Raw genomic sequence first — 23854 nt, 5'->3', positions numbered from 1 at the left:
TTTCTATTATAGTACTCACTATCGTGTTCAGTTTTTAATTTTTATCTATCTCATTTATTTTTTATCACTTTCATTTTTAAAAAAAAAATTATATATTTTATTCATATATTAAAATTTTAATTTATATATATATTTTTTATTTTAATTAAACTAATTAATTATATTAATTTTAATTTAAAATTATTTTTATTATAAAATAATTATTTAAATTAATATTCCTTCCGTCCACACATAAAGCAAATATTTACTTTTGATATTTTAATTATAGTGAATAGTTAAAAGTAGTAAAATAACAGTTTTGTTTTTTTTTTTGAATAAAAATAATAATGTGACGTAAGTAAAGATATTTATAAAAAAAAATGAAATAATTATTTACTTTTTTTGGTTAAAAATAATTACCGAACGTTTCAAAATAAAAATACGTATAATTTCTGTAACTACGTTCTTTATTATATTCCAATTTGATGTATTTCGTAAACGAGACACATAGGCGGGACGAATAATATATAAAATTAAAATTAAAATTAAAAATTTCGCTCAAACAAAGACAGTCTTACCCTCCACGGCAGGTGGTCCTTACCGTATATTATTACTATATTATTATTAAAAGGGAATAATATCTGAAACTCAAACATAGACCCAAAATCGAAATCGACGCTGCAGCTGCATCTCTTCGCACCCCTTCCCTTCCCTTCCCTCGAAACCCTCTTCCCTTCTCTGCTACCAAGTTTCTGCTTCTTCTTCAACTCGCAGGCGGGCTTCTTCCATCTCTCTCTCTCCGGAGCGGGTTTCATTTTCTTGTGTTTTGCGTGACTTCTAACATTAACCACTTCAACCCACAAATTCGTTTCACATTCAACAAGTTACTCAAGCCTCTTCCGAATCGATCTCTCTGGAATTACACTGAATCGAGTTTCAAGGTACGCAAACTTGAATATGTAATTGGATTTCTATCTATCGCGCTTTGTATTGTGTTTATCGCGCTGTTGTGTTGGGGGTAATGCCCTAGAGGATGATCAATAAGGGTTGCAGAGTTTAATAGTATCTGAGATTTTACCTTCTGGCTTCCATTTCGACGTGGCTGCCAACATTTGAGTTTTGTCTTATCTAACACATATGCGCGTGTGTATATGATTTCTTCTATGATGCTAGGCCATTAATTAATTCGGAAGAAGTATGAGTGCTCCTCCTAATCGAAGGCTGCACGAGGAGGGTGGGGCTGGCAGTGGAAATTACAGTCACCAATCTGTTTCAAAGTATCCTCACGACGATCAGGGAGCGTATTCTGGTTCTGGTGGAAAGGGTGTGGCCTCAACCAGGCATGACTACCATACTCCCTATGATATGGGTCAGGAAGGTCGGATTCCAAAAATTCCATCTAGGGATGCGGACAGGAGACCGCCCATGCTTCCGAATATGTTGTTTAGGGTTTCTACACCAAATGATCTACACTCTGATCATGTTGGTGGCACGGAGACCAGGATGGACTTCAGAGATTCGAAAGACAGCATCAAGGAAATTAAGGTTGATAGTCGTGAAGTGAAGTCTGATTCTAGAGAGATGCATCAGAGTGGTAAAAGTGATAAATATGATAGCAGAGCTGATGATATGAAAGATACAAAACATGAAAGGGATACCTATTCTGAGCTAAAGAGCAATGAGAAGATGGACAAAGAGAGTTTCTATGCATCTAACACCCCTTTAACTTGGAAAGATATGAAAGTGAAGCAATATTCTGATGTTTCTGCCGAACCTTGGCATATTTCTCGTACAGATTTACATGGCCCAGCTGATGCCACAAAGGAAGGATTGCATGTTGATGACAGGGACCTTACTGACGCTCGTGAAGCAGTTGGGGAAAACAGGGTGGATACGAAAGGGGAGGAAAAATTTAAAGACAAAGATAGAAAGAGGAAAGAAGTAAAACACTGGGATTGGCCGGACAGGGATAAAGAAAGAAATGATCGCCGAAACAACGTACAGATGGGTAGCAGCAATAGTGAAAACAGAGAAGTAGTAAGGGAAGAAAGAGAATCTGAGAGGTGGGGAAATGAAAAGAAAGATCCCCTGAAAGACAAGGAAAAGCAAACTGAAAAGGATCATGTCAAGAGGGAAGGGTGGACCGGTGTGGACAAAGAAGCTTCACACCCTGAAAAAGAATTAATAGATGTCCCTGGAAAATCTGTTGAACAGGATTGCTCAACCCTTGAACCAAAGAAGAAAGATCATGATACATGGAAAAATGTTGACAGGGAGTCTAGGGACAAAAAGAAGGAAAGGGAAGCTGATGTAGAATCAGAGAGACCTGATAAGCGCAGTAGGTATCATGAGAAGGAATCAGATGAAGGTGGTATGCATGCTGAAGGTGGAGTGGAACAGGAAAAAGAATCCTTTAATTCTGGGGTTCAGCAGCGTAAGAGGATGCTACGGCCAAGGGGAAGTCCCCAAATTGGAAATCGTGATCCACGTTACAGGCCAAGTTCGAATGAAAATGAAGGGTATGAATCTCTCTCTCCAACTTGAATTCTATGCGAGAGTATACTAAGGTGGAAGTTTTTGTGACTTATTTAATTGCTATCAAGATTCTGTTCCTTCTCAGACTTAGTACATAAAGCATTCAACTGTGTTTGGTTCTATTTGCTCCCAAAAATTTTGGAGTTGTAGTTTTCTCTGTCTTCAGTTTTCTTTTATACAGTATTTTCTTGTTCTCTGTTATGGGTCACTTCCTTGAGTCTTTTCAAGCAATTGGGGGTATTGATGGTTCCTCCACATAATATGAAGTCTGCAGTGACCTTACCATTAGATGTTGGGATTTTAGTAAAAGAGATATATCCATTAAATCACAAAGAAATGAGTAAAGGCCACCACCCTAGAACTGCCTTTATACATACTCTTTACTACTCTCTTGATTTGTCACCTGATGTTAACTCAGATGCTCTTCTTTATTGATTAGCTTTCCTTGGTTTTGGCTGTTATGATGTGCGGGTGCCTGAAAATTTTATCTTTTGGCTTTATGCAGGTCACAGGGTAAGCATTTCAATTGACTTGTTGGCAGAAGTACTTGACGGTTCTTAGGCCAAACTTTTACCCTCTGATTTCTCTGATTTATTAAACCCAGAGCTTAACTATGTGGAAATTTTACTGCTTTTACAATGACATTCCTAATACTTAAAATCTGTTTTGAGTAGAAATTCATGAATTAGGGAAAGGCAAAAGGTCGTCTTATCAATGATTCTGCATGAGTCATGCTATGGTTCTTTGAAGTTGATTTGAGTTGAAGTTTTTTGTATGAGAGTACATGTGCTTACGAATTCTTCTGTAGCAAGGCAATTGCTTAGTGGTTCCTTTAGTTCTATCTCCTTGATCAAGTGTTTTGAGGGGATTAACTTAGTGTAGAAGTTTGATTGTTTCAAATGCTTCACTTTTTATATTAATGTAATTATTAACTTCTTTAACCAATTTAAATTGTCCAACTTTAATACTGATTTCATGATTTTATCCCATTACTCTTAAATGTTCAAGTTTTATGCATCAGTTGCTTGCAGTGTTTAATGCAGAAGTCAATTGTGGTGATAGCATGATCTGATGCATAAGTTACTTTTGCTGTTAAAGCTTTTTTGGTTGTTCTCAAAGTCTATTATCCGATGGTTATCTCTGGATGGATAGATTTGACAACTAACCCTTCCTAGCACTCTAATCTTGAAGAATCAGTATCATAGGACTTGGGGAGCTACTTTGTGTGACATTGGAAGTTACTTTGTCCTAGTCAAATTTTTGTTGTTGATATTTTCTTAGGAAAAATTATGTTTAACTGTTTCTCTACATTTTTCTGTCATCATTGTATTAAATGATATATGACATTGTGGCCTACTCTGGAATAGTGAACTTGACAAATCTTCAAATTTTTTTATGTTATTATATTTTCCTTGATTCTTGGTGCATTTTTGCAGGCAAGGCTGATATGTCATGTGTTGTTTATAAAATTGGTGAATGCATGCAAGAACTAATAAGATTGTGGAAGGAATATGCATCTTCACAAGCAGAAAAATCAAGTGAAGGTTCTCAAAGTGGCCCTACGCTGGAAATCAGGATACCAGCTGAGCATGTCACTGCAACCAATCGCCAAGTAAAATACTATACTGCAAGTTCAATTTACTGTTTTGAAGCAAGTCTTAACATATATATATATATATATATATTATAATGTTCCTCTATCTTTATTTTCTCTTTTTACTTTTCTAAACGTGCCATGATTGGTTTGTGTATCACTTTCTGTTATTGCCTATTACAATTCACTTATCTGAAGTTCTTAAGCTAATTCATACTTTTCTTTGGAATCTTATTTCATCATAACACTGACGCCTGTTCCATACTTTTTATGACCTTATGCTGGTTGGTTTGAAATGAATTTCTTGTCATTTTGAATGGATGCTGAGCTGTTTTATGTTGGCATTATTACCTTTTGTATACAATGACAATGTTTAGTACCTACTATGCATGAATAGTAAATTAGCATTCAGCAGTTGTTTGGCATCTGCCTGTTAACTACTTCAGACATCAAGATATCCCTGGAATTCGCTTTGCACAATGAATATTTTGTTAGTATTTCAGTCTGTCTCATTGTTTTAATCATACGAATGCTCTTCTGCAGGTAAGAGGTGGGCAGCTGTGGGGCACAGATGTGTATACGGTTGACTCTGACTTAGTGGCTGGTATATATCTCCTCAATATACTCTTCAATGTATTAGTAAAAACAACTTGGATACACATTGACTGATATAAACCACTGCTCTTTTAGTTCTGATGCATACAGGTTATTGTCGCCCAACAGCTTCTCCTCCTCCATCATCTACCCAGGAGTTAAGGGCTACTATCAGAGTTTTGCCTCCCCAAGAATGTATGTTCAGAAAAACATTTAGTGTTTGAAGAATTACTTGCAAAGCATCTGGTTGTAGGATTTCCTACATATTTTTACTATTTATAAAAAAATTTCCATCAAAAATATTTAATCAAATATCTATTTTGTTATGTTTTATGTAACACTAAAAATTACTTTTACATATCGAATCAATATTTATTTATATCACATTAAACAATTATTTTAATTTAAAGTTTTACTATTTAAAACTCAAATCCGACAAATAAACACACACTTGATATTTTTAAATTAGTATTATGGAGCAAATGATTTTGACTATGATCAAACCAAATAACTCCGTTGTCGGAAAGTACACTAGCTATACATACAACACCAAAACTTTAATTTGTGCATTCAGAATGTCTTTTTTGGGTCTGGAGAGTTATTCGGGAAGTTCATGTGGGAGATTATATTGGAGAGAGTGATTCATCTTTAAGAGAATGAGTTTGTTTTACTTTATTTCCATATAATTGTATCACATATTGGATTTAGATCATTATACCTTCCATACGATAAGTAAAACTGTTGCTATGTAAATAGAATGTATTCTTAAATGAGCGTATGTCCATTCCGGAAGGTCATTTGGGAGATTTTATTGGAGAGTGTGGTCATCTTTGAGAGATTTAGTTTCTTTTACTCTATTTGGATATATGTGTTTGATAATGGATTTAGATCATTACACCTTCCATACGATAGGTGAAATCGTTTAATTCTTAAATAAGGGCATGTCCATTCCGGAAGGTCATTTGGGAGATTTTATTGCAGAGTGTGTTTATCTTTGAGAGATTTAGTTCGCTTTACTTTATTTGCATATGTGTACCTGATAATGGATTTAGATCATTATACCTTCCATACAATAGGTAAAATCGTGTACTATATAAATAGAATGTATTCTTAAAAATGAGCGCATGCCCATTCCGGAAGGTCATTTGGAAGATTTTATTGGAGAGTGTTCATCCGTGAGAGATTTAGTTTGTTTCACTTTATTTGCATATATGTGTATGTGAGAATGGATTTAGATCATTATTTACTATATAAAATAGAATGTATTCTTAAATGAGTTCATGCCCATTCCGGAAGTTCATTTGGGAAATTTGATTGGGCAGTGTGATTCACCTGTGAGAGAATTAGTTTGATTTACTTTATTTGCTTGTATGCGTGTCTGATAATGGATTTTTAGATCATTATACCTTCCATACGATAGGTAAAAATCATTTACTATATAGATAGAAAGTATTCTTAAATGAGCGCATGTCCGTTGGGTAATTATCAGTGTATTTAAGGTAGAAATTATAACGGGCTTTAGGATTTATAAGTGCATGTCCATTGAGCGAATGCCTTCTTAAATGAGACGGCGACATTGTTGGTTTAATGACACTTGTGAACAGGAAGATGATCTCTCAAAACATTTTCTTAAACAAGCATTCTTTGCCTTGATTCGAATTACAGCATATCCCTCTTGATTACCATTATTTAATCTTTCTTGTTAAGTTGTCAATAATTTTACTCTTTTTGTGCTATCTTGTACTTATTTGACCAAATGTTCTTATTTATTGAAGAGCTTACTACATTTAGTGAAACATCTGCTATGATAAAGGAGCCCTCTCTCTCTCTGTCCATATTGTTCTTTTATTTCCTTTCATAATGAAATGCATGTATGGGCAAGTACTTACACTGCTCATTCAATATTTGTTCGTATTATATTTCTATGCCACAAGTTGCCTACACTGATATTATTTTTCTCCATTTAATTAAGGTTACATTTCTACACTGAGGAATAATGTTCGATCGCGTGCATGGGGAGCTGCGATTGGTTGCAGTTACCGTGTTGAGCAGTGTTGCATTGTGAAGGTTGTGCTTGCCAAATTAAATTAATTCTCTTGCAATGTCTTTATTTTCCTTTGCGTCTGTCATTTGCTCATAGTGTATTCATTTAGAAGTGAGAACACAATTTGCTTTTTATTTTATTTTATTTTTTTAATTACTGATCTCTTTGTACACATACCAGAAAGGAGGTGGCATTATTGAGCTTGAACCTTGTCTCACACATTCATCAACCATGGAACCCACACTGGCTCCAGTGGCTGTGGAACGCACAATGACTACAAGAGCTGCGGCTTCGGTATATGCCTTGTGATCTGATTGTGGATGCTCTGCTTTCCTTTATTATTTTCTTAAGTTGATGGGATCTAACATACTTCCACCATACCCAAATTCTCTAGAATGCATTACGACAACAAAGGTTTGTACGTGAAGTAACAATTCAGTTCAATCTCTGTATGGAACCCTGGTATGCATTCGCCACCTATATTTAGTTAACATTTTCGTGTTTTCTATCATCTACTGTTTCTCTTCAGAATGCTCTTGTTGTTATAAGTATATCCATTTATTCTGTCACTGCATTTACTAAAGTTTTTACATAAGGCTAGTCTATTCAGATCGACAAAACAATTATTGGTCAGTTGTGATGGTCTGATATCTCAACTTGAACTTTCATTGTATTGTGATGGGAGCATACTATGCTTAGAGTTAGTGATTTCTCTAGTATTTTAGATTGCTATTGAGATGCATTTTCTCAGTAATTATATTCAGCATTTTATATTTAATGCAGTGAATACTGAAATCAGAATCTAGCAAATGTAAGTTAAATTTTGTTTTAGTATATGCTTATCTGTATTAGAGGTGATATAGATGCATATTATGTGTGGTTAAGCTTCTCAAAGTTGTTTCTGCATAGGTGTATTTCAACTCAATTATTTCACTTTGCAAAATCTTTACTTCTCTTACAAGTTATGGTAATATTCCTAGCACCAATAGCTACTTTCATATTTATGAGGCAGGATCTTTTTTATTTACTTGGTTTTGTCATTGTATCTTGTTAGGTATTTGATTTCCATATTAATATATTGGTTATTGGCTCCTTCTAGGCTTAAATACAGCATAAGTGTTGTTGCTGACAAAGGTCTGAAGAAGTCTCTCTTTACATCAGCACGCTTGAAGAAGGGGGAAGTGCTATATGTAGAGACTCATTCCCGCAGGTGACAAATCTAGAGATTTTAATTTCTTGTAATATTAATCAATCGGTTTGATCACCTTCCTTAATTATGGTACTTTGAATGCTCTTACATTAATTGAGTGCACTTGCTACATTCTTATTCCAAAATATAGAATTTGATTTTTGTTGTGACCTATGATTTGAAAAGTAAATAAAGGTGTACTCATTTATAGCCCCAAGAGTGTGCAATAGACGATGGCCAGGAGTATTAATAAAAGAAGCCAAATGTCAAACCTACTGACCACTTGTAAATGATATGCTTCCATCATTAGATTCAGTTTTCTGATGTTGTATGCTAGGAGTATTAATAAAAGAAAATTTTTCAACATTATATTTTTGTGGTAATATTATTTTCAATATCATCTCCTTTTGGTGGATAATTACATAGTTTCAGGTCACCAACATGGAATCAAGTCCTTTTTTTGGTATATATCTCTGATTAATTGATCGATCTTTAGGTATGAACTTTGCTTTATCGGGGAGAAAATGACCAAGACTGGTACTGCACCTCATGCACATGGACTCGAAACTGGAAGGACTCAAGCCCACAATTCACATCTTCCTAATGGTGAAAAGAATGCCGTGGATGGTGAGAGCTCTGTGGTGGATATATTCCGGTGGTCTTTCTGTAAGAGGCCCATCCCTCAAAAGAGCATGCTAAGCATTGGGATTCCACTGCCTCTCGACCACATAGAGGTAACTATTTCCCAGCTTATTGATAAATAAATATATTCGCTCACTACCCAATTTAATTGCCTGCAATATTAAGCATTGCACTCCTTATTTCATCACTTCTAAACATGGATGGTTAGAGACTGATAAAAACCTGTTATTTTGTGCTCTTTGAAAACTTTCAGGTTGTGGAAGACAACCTGGAATGGGACGACATATCGTGGTCGCAGACTGGTGCCTGGATTGCAGGGAAAGAGTATCAACTTGCTCGGGCTCATTTTCTTTCCCCTACCTCCTAATTATACATCTTCCAACATTATCCTTTATTCCGACTTCCTGATGTCTTAGTATCTTGATTTCTATTTCTTGTTGGACGTAAGAATGTGTCGACAAAACCTTCTCATACATACATATATTCACTGGACTCCGCAAATTAGACTCATGTAATCATGTTGGTGTACTGAAATTGTTTTGACTATGCAAATCTGATTTCTTTAGGCTTAAAAAGTTTTCTTCTGGTGATCCTTCCTTAAGATTGCTGCAGGCAGATTATAAATAGGAGATATTGCAACAGCATTGCTCGAGGGCGAAACAGGTTTTTGTCGAATTGTATTTTATAGCCTTTAGCATAAGTTCAATCATATATTCAAAATCAGTACAGTACCAAGTTATAGAAAATGTGGACATTTCAGATACATGAAAGATCAAATCCGATCATTGGACTTATCGACCTCCCGAACTCATGGTGGCTCGGAACTTCCCTTGTAGCCACGCAAGTCGCCTCTCGCCCTTAAGAGATATGAATATTTCTCTTGCAGAGGAGTTTTCAAACAGGTCGAGAGCATAGAAGTAGAGTGACTGGTCGATTCCTTGCATCTCATCCAATACTCTTATGCATTTGCTTATGCTAAAGCGTTCGTCATTCCTCATGATCGCAGCAGCTCTCATTTTTGAAGCTGCGGCTATTTCCAACATCGCGTCAACAATGGCGTCGCTTGTTGCCTTGCGGCTTCTCTTGCACCGACCTGAATTTGATGTCATCGACGGAAGTTTATTGTGCACATCTAACATGTTTGCCTCCTCTCCAGATCCGGAAGTTCCATCCTCATCCACAAACGTAGGATTGCCCGACATACCTAATCCAACCACCAATCGATCAAAATAAGAAAAAAACAGGACTTCGTTGAAGTATCGCCATCATTTATAGGTTAAAATGCAGTGTGTGTGTGTGTGCTCAATTAATCTGTATAGAACTTTAGTTTTGATTGTGTAATGGCAATTACATACATTGGTAATTCTATGTCAGAAATAAGATGATTGCAATAGATTGTGTAGATTGTATTAATATACACCGATGTCTATATGCAAATCTTGAAAGTGATCTGAATAAATAATGCCTGTGGGAATTAACCAAAAAAATCGACAATGAAATTAAATCATCAAATTGCAGGAGTTAGATACATAAGTGACTGGAAACTGCAAAGTTACCAAAACCATGAAATGTGTTTGCATATAACGTTTTTCGCAGGAAGGCAATCGGCAAAAACTTCTGCAAATTATATATATGGTAAATGCTATAGACATTCTTGCATGAAATAACCGTGTATATATGTATATATACAATTTTTATGGTATTTCATGTTAAAAATGGATAGTTCATACAACATAAATGTCAATCAGAATTTAGAAAATATTATGGATAAATTGGATAGAACAAAAGAGAATTCCTACAGGAGGATGGGGGCATTGGGTTGGGCATCCTTTCCAAGATTCTAATAAAAATTTGCTTTCATTTCTGGGTTTGTTTGGTTTGCATTGCCCTACAAATTTTTTAATATTCGGTATGGTTTCCAATAAAAACTCATAAATTTTTTTTTCCATAAAACATCACAGCAAAATACTCTTCAAATTAAAATTCAAATAAAAAACTCAAACTAATAACCAAACCTAACAAACCCATGTTTTTGAGGGTAGGCTTTACATAAAAAGCTTGAGGTGCTGAATTTCATCAGTAGCAAATCGAGATTAGTAAAGAGCAGTTTCCAGAAACATTACCAAGTGAAACCAACAAAAAAAAAATGAAAGATTTGCAACAAGACAGCTTGTAATCAGCATCAATGCACTCTCCCTTCAGTGCTCCAGCCGAAACTCATAAAGGAAAAAATGGTCTCAAGTCTTTTACAGAGAAAGATCAAGACATAGAAGTCAGTGGTTACTCAACATTTAATTTATAACACTGAATTCAAACACCTAGCCAACCAAGAGGCCATTGCCCAAAGGGAGTTTGGTGTAAACTGAGATGGCACCAGAAATTGCAATCATGCTTGACTACAAAGGCACGGAGTGATTCTAATCCAAAAAAATTTGATAGAACTCATGTGATTAAGTTAGTCAAAAATTACAAGTTGAATCTGATCATTTGCGCTAACAAGTTGTCAAGAACCACTGATGGATAATTCTAAGAACATGGATAAATATAGATAATACATACTTTAGCTACTATATTCAAACTGGTAATGCATGCCTGGATCTCAAACCGATCGAATTTCATCAAACCCTATCTAATCAGAATATAACTCTGCCCTAGTTTCCTTGTGAATATTTGACTCAAAATTACAAGGCCTAGGGTTCATATTTAGTTGCAGACACAAGTCTCAACAACCACACGATAAACGCAAAGACATTTGTAAATGAAAAGATTGGTTATTTCATAAGCACAACGAAAATTCGAATAAAAATTGCGTACAAAAACTGACCAAAATTTCATACCTCTGAACTGCCAGAAAGAGAACTATTAATTCAGATAATGAAGGTAAACAAACGCGCACAGCGTAATCCACAAACAAATTGCGAAGGAAAAGAAAGCGAAAAGGCAGCGACAACTGAAGGAGGAAGAACGGCGATTGACGAACGAGGATGGCGATGGACGACGAACAAGAAAGGGCTCAGAAATGTACTGTGAAATTTTTGTTGGACATATTATGTATCTGTCTGTATGTCTATGGACTAAAGAGAAGCCCAAGAAGAAAGGGTGTGCTTGGTTATTACTATTATTTTTTATAAAAAAATTTAAATAAAAAATTAAAAATCAAACCAAAACCAAATAAATTAAGATGTTTTTATTGTATGTTAAGAAAAACAAATGGTATTTTTTAGGATTTGGTTTTTGTTGGAATAATATTTATCAAATATTTTTTAAAAAAACATATATCAAATTAAAATCTTATTCTTTTATAGAATCCCTCTCTATCCACCTTCAATACTATTTAATATTAATATTAATATTTTATTGTTAATAGTACAATATTATGATAAATAATAATAATAAATTATCTTTATATTTATTTTTTTTTCAATAGCATTATTGTATAAGAGGTAACTACAATTTTTTATTTAAATAAAAATTGCAATTATTTAAAGAATGAATAGATGGAGGGCGTACAATTAAAATAGAAAATTAGATGTCTATAAAAATATATATCTTTTAATTTAAAACGACACAATAAATTTAATTTATTTTTTTTTTATGATTTTCGAACACCAAATTCTTAAGAAAACGCACCATATATGATTTTTCACTGCTTTTTCATGCTACCTAAATAGCAGAGTCCCCGTCTAATTATCAATTTACCTCACTTTTATATATATTTTACTGAAATATCATTATAGGGGGCCTATAACGGTTGATGTGATATTTTGAATGTAAAATTGATTTTTAGTATAATATAAAAAAAAATAGAATAAATAGTATATTTGGGGGAGAACTCCAAATAAACACACCATAAGTGTTTGTTCTTATAACAAGGTTATACTTGATTGTGTGAACAAAATGTTGTTAAATAGTTAAATTTATATTATTAATATAGTTGCAAAATTCTACAAAAGTAAGTATTTTAAAAGAGACTCGTGTGTTTGTTTGTAAAATTTTGGCTTTAGATTTTAATTTTAAATAATAAAATACTGAATAAAAATAGTTGATTAATACGATATTTTGAATGTAAAATTAAATTTTAATATTATATCACCCGTGAAGTTCTTCATTGTTTCTTATCAGTGATCACTTTATTGAAACATGATCAAGACATCATTACGCATTTGAATGTTTTTGTACAAAATAATTGTGTTTATTATTATAATTGAAATTCTCTAGCCGGGGTAGTTAATTAATAGGCACATTGCTGCCACCCATCGATGATAACAAGCTGATTTTAGAAGATTTTGATCACTCAAAAACATTTTGGCCTGATGCGATATAATTTTGTTAGCATCAAGTTCAAACATTCAAATCAGATCAATCAATAATAGATTATAATTACCGATTGTATACTAAGGTGCTCTCATCCGGTTTTTAAAGCGACGCAAGCCAGGGTAGGTCTCGATTCAGAAAGATAAAATGCCCAAAAGTTTAAATAGGAGTGGAAAATTCCCCATCTCACTGGGTCAGAAGACGAATTGTCATCGAGTACAGTAGGAGTAGAGTGAGCAACTGCTCAGGACCTTAGAGGGCTTATATAGTTCATATTTTTTCTTTTTTATAATTATCCAGTTTAATTTTAAAATTAAATTTTAAATCTTAATTATATATATTTTTTCTATTTCTTTCTTTTTAACAATATCTCATCCCATCTTTCCAAGTTAATCGTAGTCTACATTTTTCTACTTCACACCCTATTGTACTGCGTCCATCCATTCAAACCAAACTCGTCTTGCTTTAACTCTTCTCTCTTTCACCCTCCCTCAATTCTTTTCGCTTTTCGAACCCCCGGACAGTTCGTCTTTCATCTTTTTTTTCCTCAAATCGACCATGCCCACCATCACGTTCAACCTCTTGTTCATTTTGTGTCAATTAGTGATATTATTTTGAAAATATATTTTAATGATGTGTTTATAGAATCTATAATTTATTTTTACTTAGGATCCTAAAAAAATCCGAAACGACCCTGATTATCGCCGTTGAACAAAATTCGGACTATTTGAGGGAGCTAGGGTTGGGGAAAAGTGGTGGCCTCAAAGTCTGTAAGCCCAATGAAAAATCCAACTCGAGTGATAAAGTAAGATGTTTAACGACTGGAATGGAAAAGTAAGTAGAATAGGTGGAGTTTTGGAATTAATTGTTATAAACAAAATATTGAAAAGTGCAATAATGGAATGTGGTGGTTGCATAAAGGTTACAAAAAATTTTTAAGTTGCCAATGAGATGAGATGTTACAAACTTACAAATAGTGATGAAAGAGTAATGGATGCAATCATGGAAAGTGTTGATAAAAAATTAATGAGATTATTTCTACAAACTATTTCTTCTTTAATTCTAGTAGAAATAATGTATTCGATGATTTAATCGATTAAAACCAGTTTGTGCCATTTTTTTCGATTAATTTGTATTATCTTTTCCAAAAATCATCGCATCGAGTCGCCTCGGAACCCATCTATCCTCCTTGTGAGAAGTATGAGGCCGGAAATTGAATTTTCATACCAACACAAATAATAAATAATTCATAAACAATAGGCCTTTTCTTTTTTTTTTTTTTAACATTAAGGACACAGTAATTTGTAGCCGTTATTTTTCGAATGCGCTTTGAATAAATTTCTGCAAATTAGACTGAAAAGACATATTACATTATGCGAATTATATGTGGCAGACAAAATTTTGTTCATTTTTCAAATGTATTGTTTTCAAAATTACATTGAACTATGTCTAAGTATTATATAAGCTTTGATGTGTTAATGTTTTTAGCAATATTCGAGAACAATCACTTTGTATATAAAAATCGATTTGTGTGGTATATATGCTTTCATTTTTTTATTTTTTTTCTTTACTTTCAAATGATATATATATTTTTTATGTTTGATTTTACAAAATTTGAATGATATAAAAAGTTGAATTAAGTGGTTAAATAAATAAATTAAGAGAAAGGTACGTAGTGGTTAGCCTTATTAGCTTGCAATTAAGCAGTGTGTTCCGTACGTGCGTCGGCTAACGAGGAAGCCCCCAGCAGCTCCTAAGAATATTAATTAGGTTTAATTATATATATGTAAATATTAATTTTCATAATTAAATAATTAAGTAATAATTATTATATTAATAATTGTAAGTTCGCTTTGTTGGAGAAACCACCCCACCTTCATCTCATGATCACTTGTCTTACCAGCTCCTAATTAATTAATTAATTAATTAATTGTACATGAATGATGAAAATTAAATAAATGAGTGCAGGTGCAGGTGCAGGTGCAGGTTCCCATATATATTATAATATGTTAGTTAAATGTATTATTTATTATTATAATAATGAATTAATTAATTTAATCCCACAGGCATAACCATATATATATATATATATATGTATGTATAGCCAGCAGGAGAAGCATCAGAGAAGCTGATGGGGTGGAGGTTAATTAATTAGTGATATATGGTTAAGTATTATTGGGTAGCACAGCACCAAGTGATGCATGATGGAATCAATCAATCCTTAATCTCTTTATTAGGGTGCAGAGGAAGTAATGAATATGTTTTCACAATAATAATAATAATAATAATTAATAATAATGTATGGACAATATTAAATAATTAATTAATAATTAATACAGTGAGTGAGTGAGCGAGTGAGTCAATGGAACCCTAATTGCAAAGCCAAAAAAGAATGGTGGAAAATAAAAGAAGAAGGAACAAACAAACAAACAAAAAAGCAGTAGCAGTAGCAGTAGCAGCAGATGCAGATGCAGCTAGCGATCGACTGCCATTCATTATATCAATCATTAATTTTATTTTTTTAAATAAATATATATATATATATATCTACATTAATTATTGCATCTCTCTCTCCCTCCCCTTAATTTCTTCTCAGCCAGTCTTTCTACCATTCATAAAGTGCTTCGCTTCTTCGTCGTCACGTCTACACACATCACAGATATCTATATCTATATCTATGTGCATGGTAGGGATCGAGTAGCGTGTGTGTACTATATGATAAATAATGAATTAATTAAGGGACACCAAATTTAATAGCTCAATTCAATTAAACTTATTTATTTATAGACGTTGTCACATAAGAAATGTCATTTCAAAGGAATTGTAATGCACGCAGACGGCTCATAGCAGGAACAAGTAAGCAAAAGCTCAGGCCTCTACTTAATAAAAGGTCAATATTTTAAATTATTATTAAATTTTAAAATTAAATTTTAATTTTTAATTTATATTTTTTCTTATTCATAATTATTCTATTTAATTTTAAAATTTAATTTTAAATTCTAATTATATATATATATGTTTTTTATCTCTTTCTTTCTAACCAAGCATCACTCTATCTTTCCAAATTTAATCGTCGTCTACACTTCTTTACGCCACCAGTTCAGACCAAACATGTCTCACCTGCTCTCTTATCTCTTTCACTCTCCTTCAGTCCTTCTCGCTTTTCAAAATTTCGGACAAACCGTCTTTCATCTTCTTTTCTCAAATTGACATGGTCCAAACGGTCACGTTCAACTTCTTCTTCAATCGACGTCAATCAGTGATAATATTTTGAAAATAAATTTTAATTATGTGTTTATAATGCCTATAATTTATTTTCGCTCAGAGCTACAAAAAAATCCGAGACAACCCTGAATGCACACCGGCACTTTGTTCGCACTTTTATTTTTATTTTTATTTTTATTTTTGTTACCTACACACTCACCTTAAAGATTGAGGGAATACCAATTAATTACTATATACGTGGCAAAATTCAGCACCATACTAAATACCACACGATATTACTATATAAAATATATATGGAATGGATCATTATAAAAAATTCACGTAGTACTGTTACTATATAGTGTCAATATAATGATCATGTGGTTATATATTTGTGGTGTGAAATTGAAATACGATCCCTTCTTTTTTCTTTTTACTTACATATGTATGTAGAAATCCATATACATATTCATCCCCCTTAATACAATACATATGATTATTATTATTATTATTATTATTATTATTATTATTATTATTATTATTGTCGTCAACTACTACTTCATTATCTTTATAAGTCAACCTTCCACTCCACTGGCACTCATCACTCCACGCTGTGTGTCTCTCTGACTCTCTGTGTGTGCATGTACATGCATGTATATATATATATGTATGTATATGTGATGAAGAATAAAGTATATATGTCAACCATTTATGATGTCGGAATGTGAATGTGACTGACTATTTAAGCAAGCTAAGCTAAGAACCTCTTGAGTTTGCCCAACCAATTTAATCCATTCAAATCCAATACAATTCATTATTACTAAGATCGTAAACTAATCAAATATTTATGTTGGAATTCAAATTACAAATAAAAATATCAAAAATTATAAATTAAATAATGAATATATCAAACAAAATGATCGATTTGATTAATTTACGACCATTGTTACTAATCTCTTCAACTTCATATATATATATATATATTGATTGCTTGATTGATTATATATATATATATATATATGAGATTATGCTTAATTCCATTCTTAAGACTAAGAGCTGTCCACCACATGTTGGTTAGCATGCATCCTTTTATTTAATTTTATTTTTTCAATAAAGTACTATTAGCACTCTCCTTTTTCTTTTCTTTTCCGTGTATATATATATATATATATATACAAAAGACCCTTTTGCTTTTTTTATTGTTGTAATCAAGGGGTAAAATATATCACACAATATCTGCGCTTTGATACAAATATATCAAACACAATTGAAAATTATATTAGATAATCCACTTTATTTAAAAAAAAAAAAAATAGAACCTATAAACTGATATATATTATTTAAGGTAAAGATATAGATTATATAAATCATTTTCATTTAGACTAATATAAAAGTGAATTATACATGGTAATTATTGCATATATAATTTGGTTCATAATTAATTAATAAAAAAAAATTAAGTAAATTACACTCTTATTTGTTTAATTGTGATTTGAAATTGATTCAAATGAATATATATATTTTTATTTAATAATATTTTGATCTTATGTTTTATAAAAAAAATAATATTCTCTCCGTCATGTAAACTTATACCCCATATGATCGGGCACGAGTTTTAAAAAAAGTAGGTAAAAATAAAAAAAAAAAATCTTTTTATGCTAAAGGAAAAATAAAAAATATGGTATATTTTTTACTAAAAATGAAATATGAATAACTTTGAATGACAATAAAAAAAAATAAAAAAATAAGAATAAGTTTGGATGATAGAGTGAACAGTGGTTATTTGAAATTCAAATCACAACAAGCAAACCTAATCATTTCTGTTATTTTTTAAAAAATTATTTAAATTAAAATTGAATTATAAAAAGATTAGAAAAAAATTAAGATTATTTTTTATTTCATTGAAGGAAAATTCTTGTGTACAGAATTAATGCTAATAAAATATATTCTGCAATAAATAGAATATACTAATATTCTTCATATATTGCTTATGAATACTCATGTGTGTTATAAAGTTAAAAATGATAAAACCATCTCCATATAGAATGTGATCAAAAGATTAAAAATAACTTTTGCATACATTCACATTTATAAACACACATACACTTCAATATATGTATGTATATATACAAACATATAATCATTGAGATTGCACATATATATATATATATATATATAATTGAATGGAATGATGTGATGAGCTAGCAAGAAAATATTGGGCATAGTGATGAGTTGGGATTTTGCTTTTTAAAAGAAAATATTTGTGAACATAACTTTTGCCTCTCTATATATTATTATTATGATGGCTTTCCAAGTCTTGTCTTGTCGATTTGTTGTTGTGTTCAAGTCCACTCTATATGCAAATTTAAAATGTCACTCTTACAAGATTGATTCATGGGACATGTCATGATCCTATCTCCACTAATTAATTTCACTTAATCAAATATGATGTATCATCATGAGGATATAGAACAATGATCCCACAATGCCCTCTTCTCCATCATTCCATTTCTTTTCTTTTCTTCTCTTTTATTCTCATCCACCACATTTTTATTTTATTTTATTTTTTTTTTTTTTGCCAAAAAAAAAATAATAATCTTAAGCTAAACAAGAAAAGAATACAACCAATTGATTGGTTTACTATTTGAACAATTCAGCAGAAATTGATTGAGCAATAGATGTATTCTAGATAAACAAGAATTAAAATCAAGTTGAACAGTGCAATTATATTAGTTGTGTAATTGAGTAACTTCTACGCAGATGTCGACATTATAAGTGAGATTCGATTAGGTTGATGATTGAAAATTTACCTACACCATGTTAATTGTCTCAATCAGCACATAAAAATAGTATAGACATAACAAACAACATATGTTATATAAAATATTAGTGCGTACTATTAATTTTATTTTATGTGTGCTATAGATTTATGTCTAATATGTTATTTGATATATATTATTGTACTATCTGCACTGTAAGTTCGTAATTTCCACCTTCTAAGCGAGTTGAACAATTTGTATAACTCCTCTAAATGGGCTAAGAAAAATGATTAATTAATGTAACTATATATATAATATATATATATATATAAGATATGCTTACTTCAAAAGTTTTGAAAAATGCCTATCAATAGGTATCCAAAGTATATATATATTGTCAAACTTTTGTAAATCAAACGGTGAGATATTTTTAACTTGAGGACAAGATTAACTAAAGCATTATTATTATTATTATTATTATTATTATTATTATTATTATTATTATTATGTATGAGCTAATTAAGACAATGATGATTAGGACTGATAAGCATCATATTATATATTCATATACATGATGTGAGCGTCAATGAGCTTCACCTTTGTGTATTTTAAAATGAAGCATAATTAATATATTCAAATAAGTCATTAAAGCAAAAACAGAAAAGTGAAAAAAGGCAAAGCACAATTTCTTGTGAACATTGTATAATTAAAGATATATGCAGTTTATTGAAAATATTTAATTATATTTATCACTATATATTCTCCTATGAGTCTAACTATATATATATATATATATAGTGAAAGAGAGAGCTTTTGAGTCTCCACACAATTTTTTTTTTTTTTAATTATTATTTGAATTTCACTAAATCAAAAGCTCAAATCTTAAAATTCATTTCAAATTGAATAGAAGCACACCTTTGTATAAATATTTGCATGTGTGTTTTTGTTTTTCATAATTATAGGTACAAACTAAACTATTTAAAATATAATACTATTATCTTCATTTCAAAAAAATATATATATACTTTTAATTTAAAATATTTTAAAAATGTCCTTATTTACAATTTTCTTTTCTATTCCTTTTATATATATATATATACATATATATATAGCTAGTAAATCTTTCCAACAAAAAGATAACACAAATAATCTGACAAAATATAAAATTAAATATGAAAAAATATATCTATCCAAAAATATAAAGCACATCCCTTATATTTTGTAAAAAAAAAAAAACTATACTTTTATTATAAATTATATAGTATAAAAATTAAAAAGAAAAATAATAGAGAATATAGAGAAATGAAGTAGTTGTCCTCCCCTTTATTCTATTCCTTCTACCCTAGTACAATAATGCACATAATAATAATAATAATAATAATAATAATAATAATAATACTCTCTCCGTCCACACATAAAGTAAACATTTACTTTTGGCGCGGTGTTTAAAAAATAATAATATTTTAATTATAGTGAGTAGTTAACAAAATAGTATAATAACATTTTTACCCTTATTTTTTTGTGTAAAAGTAATTATCTGATGTAAAATAAGAGTATTTGTGAAAAAAATGTAACGTATTTAATTAAATATTTACTTTGTAATTGGACGTCCCAAAATAAAAATATGTATACTTTCTAGCTGGACGAACGGAGTAATAATAATAATAATAATAATTATAATATATATAGTCTTTAAAGTCTAAACCAACTTGTTCCTCTGACACCATGCATGGACCATTACATTCTTACGGCTATATATTTTATTTTATTCTGTTATATTTATATCATGAATATATTCGACTCTTCCTTAAATGTAAATATGTATTTGTCTACATATGTACAGCATTTTTCCATACTTGCAAACTAAAATATGCAAACATTCAAAGGCTATACATTTTTAATTACTATATAAATCTTCCAAATATTTATATATTTGTTCACTATCCAAATTTACGAGAGTTGTTAGGTTAGGATGCTGATTAATTCTAATTAATACATAAAATATAGTTGCAAAATATATAATTTGAATTAGTACAATGTATACATGTGTCGTATAAACTGTTAGTATATGTTATTTGTTCTATTTTATATGTGTATTGTAATAAGAGTATGTATCCAGTGCTGAATAAATTATGCTGAATATTTTAAAATATAATACTCCCTCCGTCCCGGTGCAAGGTTGTCATTTACTTTTTGCATATAAATTTTTTAATGTTAGTATTATAATGAATTGCAGCGAAAAAGACGAAAATACCCCTATTAGTATTATGTAATATAAAAGTAATGATATTTGTGTAATATAGTGTAAGTTTGAAGGGTATTTATTATGCTATGTAGGTAATACAATTACTAAATTAGGAAATTGTAACCTTAATTGTAATACAATTACAATTACTTTTTGCATATAAATTTTTTATGTAATATATATTTTATGTACTAATATTACATTATGTGTTGTGTTTATATATATTTTGTATTGTCTATTTATATTTGAGGACTAATTACAATCAGCACTGTTACTCCCGCCCAAATATATTTTATGTATAGATAGTTATTACTTTTGACCTTTGATAGTAATTAAAATATATAAGATCGTGAAAAATTGTTTTATTTAAATATACATTGAAATATATAGCCGACATTTATTTAGAAAAAGAAAGTGTTTGGGAAATTCATGCACGGAATAACACCAATAGATATACTTTTATATACACAATCATAATCGAGCACAATAAATATTAATTAAATAAATGCTACGACCTTGGCCGTAATTATTGAAATAAATAAATAATATATAATGTTGAGGGGTGTATGTGAGAATAGTACCCCGAAAGAAGTCGTCACGGGCTGCTAGCTGCTAAATATAACAAATTATGCACGTCTAGTCCACTCAACCGGACCCCATCTAAACATTTAATTTATTCACTTATGTACTATATATATATTAATTAATTAATTGATTTTAATAGGAGCATGTTTATTTGTATTTAAATAGGTTGAAATAGTTGCATCTATGTATTGAATGGTTTTGAAAAATAATATTAAATTAATTTTTTAAAAAATAGAGTTTTAATCCTTTAATTACTTTTGGAATTTGAATTTATTATTATTTTTTATTACTGAGCTATAGTTTGGATTTGATATCATATAAAATAAAATAATATATTTTTATAAAAAAATCATACATAAAAGTTTTGAAATAAAATACCATTGAATTGCAATTGCCTGCATCTAATAAAAATGTGATTGAGTTTTTTAATATATTTATATGAAATTATGAGATTTAAATTCACTATTTTAATTACAATTTAAAATAAAAATAAAAATAAATAATTACCACCATCTTTTCTTTTTGCTTTTTTGTGGTTTCTACATTATTTTATGCACTCATTTAAATAACATACATACACGTGGAGGTTGCCCAATTGAACAGTAAGTTATATTCTCGTGTGTTATGGACTCTTGCTTAATTTTGGTTTATTATATTTTACTACTTCACTGACTGATGTAATAATATTTTACTTCTAAACATACAAATCTACGTGAAAAGTGAACGTGATAGAAAGAAAACTCCTCCAACGCAATAATAATAATAATAATAATAATATAATTGAGGTGTCAAGGAATCACTCGATGGTATGCGGGGTGAATTTGTGACCATGAGATGATAAGTAAAAAATTTAATAAATAATAAAAATTGAATAAAATGTGATAAAAGAATACATCCTTAATATGTTTTTCGAAATGTTACATGGCAAAAAATTGAAAATACTAAACCAAAAAAAATTAGCATGAACTATATCATATACGTTGAAATAAAAATAAAAATAAAAATAAAATAAATATTGTATAAACAATCATGTAAAGAAAATTTAGTTACCTATGTAATTTGAATATTATAATATTAATATAAGTAAATTATTGAACATTGTATTATCCAAATATTATAAATACATTTAGTTACCTATGTAATTTGAATATTACAATATAATTATATATATTATATTACAATAATATAAAAATAAATAATAAAGAAATAATAGGATTTGCTTATTTGATTTTCTTATTCAATATTAATTAAGCACAAGTGCATTCTCTCATTTTCATAAATACTCGTATAACTGTAAAGTTATCTTTACTTTTTAATTATTATTATACAATGATCACTACTTTTTACACTAATACACTCACAAAGGTAAAAAAGTCTTTTACCAGTACTTTTTACGTGCCGAATACAACCTAGACTATAATTTTGGGACGGAGGGAGTATAATTTAAAGTGTATTTAATTTGTATCTTAAACAAAAATTAATATTATTTGATTTATATATTTCTAAATATATATGTTGTTTATTTATAATATATTATATCCAAATAATAGTTTATTCAATTCATTAAAAGTTTGTTATTTTTCATTTATGTTCGTCTAAGATTATTATTATAAATATTTTTTTAATTTACACTATATTACATAAAATTAATAGAGATATTTTTATCTTTTTTCACTATAATTTAATATAATACTAATATTAAAAAATCTATTTACAATAACCTTTCTACGAGACACGAAGTTGTATCTAAATTAAAATTTATATAAAAACTTGCATTTGAATCAAAAACAAACAAACCCTTAAGACTGTATGGTGTAATAATTAAAGAAAGAAACCAGGAGGAAATAAAAACTGTTAAGTTTGGTCAAACAAGGCAGTGAGAGAGGAGAGAGACAGTGGGAGCGAGTCGACTCAACCTGAGTTGAGTCGACTCGGTAATAATGCAAATACAAGAGTGCTTCTCTGGGCATTGACTTTCGCTTTCTTTTTGATTCTCTGTCAGCTTGTATTTATTTATTTATTTATTTACTTAATTATTAATTCAATTATATCAGTGAATGATGTAATAACGACACCCATTTACACCCCACCCCACCCCCTCCCTCCTTATATTATCTCACTCTCCCATCGTCATTTGCTACCCAACAAAAACAAACTCTGCTCATCGCCA

The 23854-nt window shown here is 30.4% G+C and overlaps 2 protein-coding genes across 2 annotated transcripts; one reads left to right on the top strand and one right to left on the bottom strand.

The window, feature by feature from the left end:
- Positions 1-627: 627 nt before the first annotated feature.
- LOC127257893 (uncharacterized) lies at positions 628-9111 on the top strand. Its single transcript, XM_051284416.1, has 12 exons — positions 628-920; positions 1153-2498; positions 3020-3027; positions 3951-4126; positions 4652-4712; positions 4799-4897; positions 6675-6769; positions 6927-7040; positions 7141-7208; positions 7846-7956; positions 8432-8669; positions 8831-9111. Exons 2-12 carry the CDS (start codon positions 1177-1179, stop codon positions 8942-8944), a joined length of 2406 nt encoding a protein of 801 aa, XP_051140373.1. The 5' UTR covers positions 628-920; positions 1153-1176; the 3' UTR covers positions 8945-9111.
- A 130-nt stretch (positions 9112-9241) lies between these two features.
- Positions 9242-11625, bottom strand: LOC127257894 (uncharacterized). Its single transcript, XM_051284418.1, has 2 exons — positions 11415-11625; positions 9242-9781 (listed from the first exon to the last, which is right to left on the bottom strand). The coding sequence occupies exon 2, from the start codon at positions 9777-9779 to the stop codon at positions 9369-9371; it is 411 nt and encodes a 136-aa protein (XP_051140375.1). The 5' UTR covers positions 9780-9781; positions 11415-11625; the 3' UTR covers positions 9242-9368.
- Positions 11626-23854: the final 12229 nt, after the last annotated feature.

Source organism: Andrographis paniculata, unplaced genomic scaffold, assembly GCF_009805555.1.
Source record: "Andrographis paniculata isolate CXL003 unplaced genomic scaffold, ASM980555v1 Contig59END, whole genome shotgun sequence".
In the NCBI taxonomy this organism is placed as follows: domain Eukaryota; kingdom Viridiplantae; phylum Streptophyta; class Magnoliopsida; order Lamiales; family Acanthaceae; genus Andrographis; species Andrographis paniculata.
This window is presented reverse-complemented; position numbering and strand designations above follow the sequence as displayed.

What these genes read in the sequence shown, in the direction of transcription:
- LOC127257893 (XM_051284416.1), top strand. Translation starts at nt 1,177, where the DNA reads ATGAGTGCTCCTCCTAATCGAAGGCTGCACGAGGAGGGTGGGGCTGGC. An exon ending in TGACTCTGACTTAGTGGCTG is followed by an intron (nt 4,713 to 4,798) that starts GTATATATCTCC and finishes CTGCTCTTTTAG; the next exon opens with TTCTGATGCATACAGGTTAT. An exon ending in AGCAGTGTTGCATTGTGAAG is followed by an intron (nt 6,770 to 6,926) that starts GTTGTGCTTGCC and finishes TACACATACCAG; the next exon opens with AAAGGAGGTGGCATTATTGA.
- LOC127257894 (XM_051284418.1), bottom strand. Translation starts at nt 9,779, where the DNA reads ATGTCGGGCAATCCTACGTTTGTGGATGAGGATGGAACTTCCGGATCT.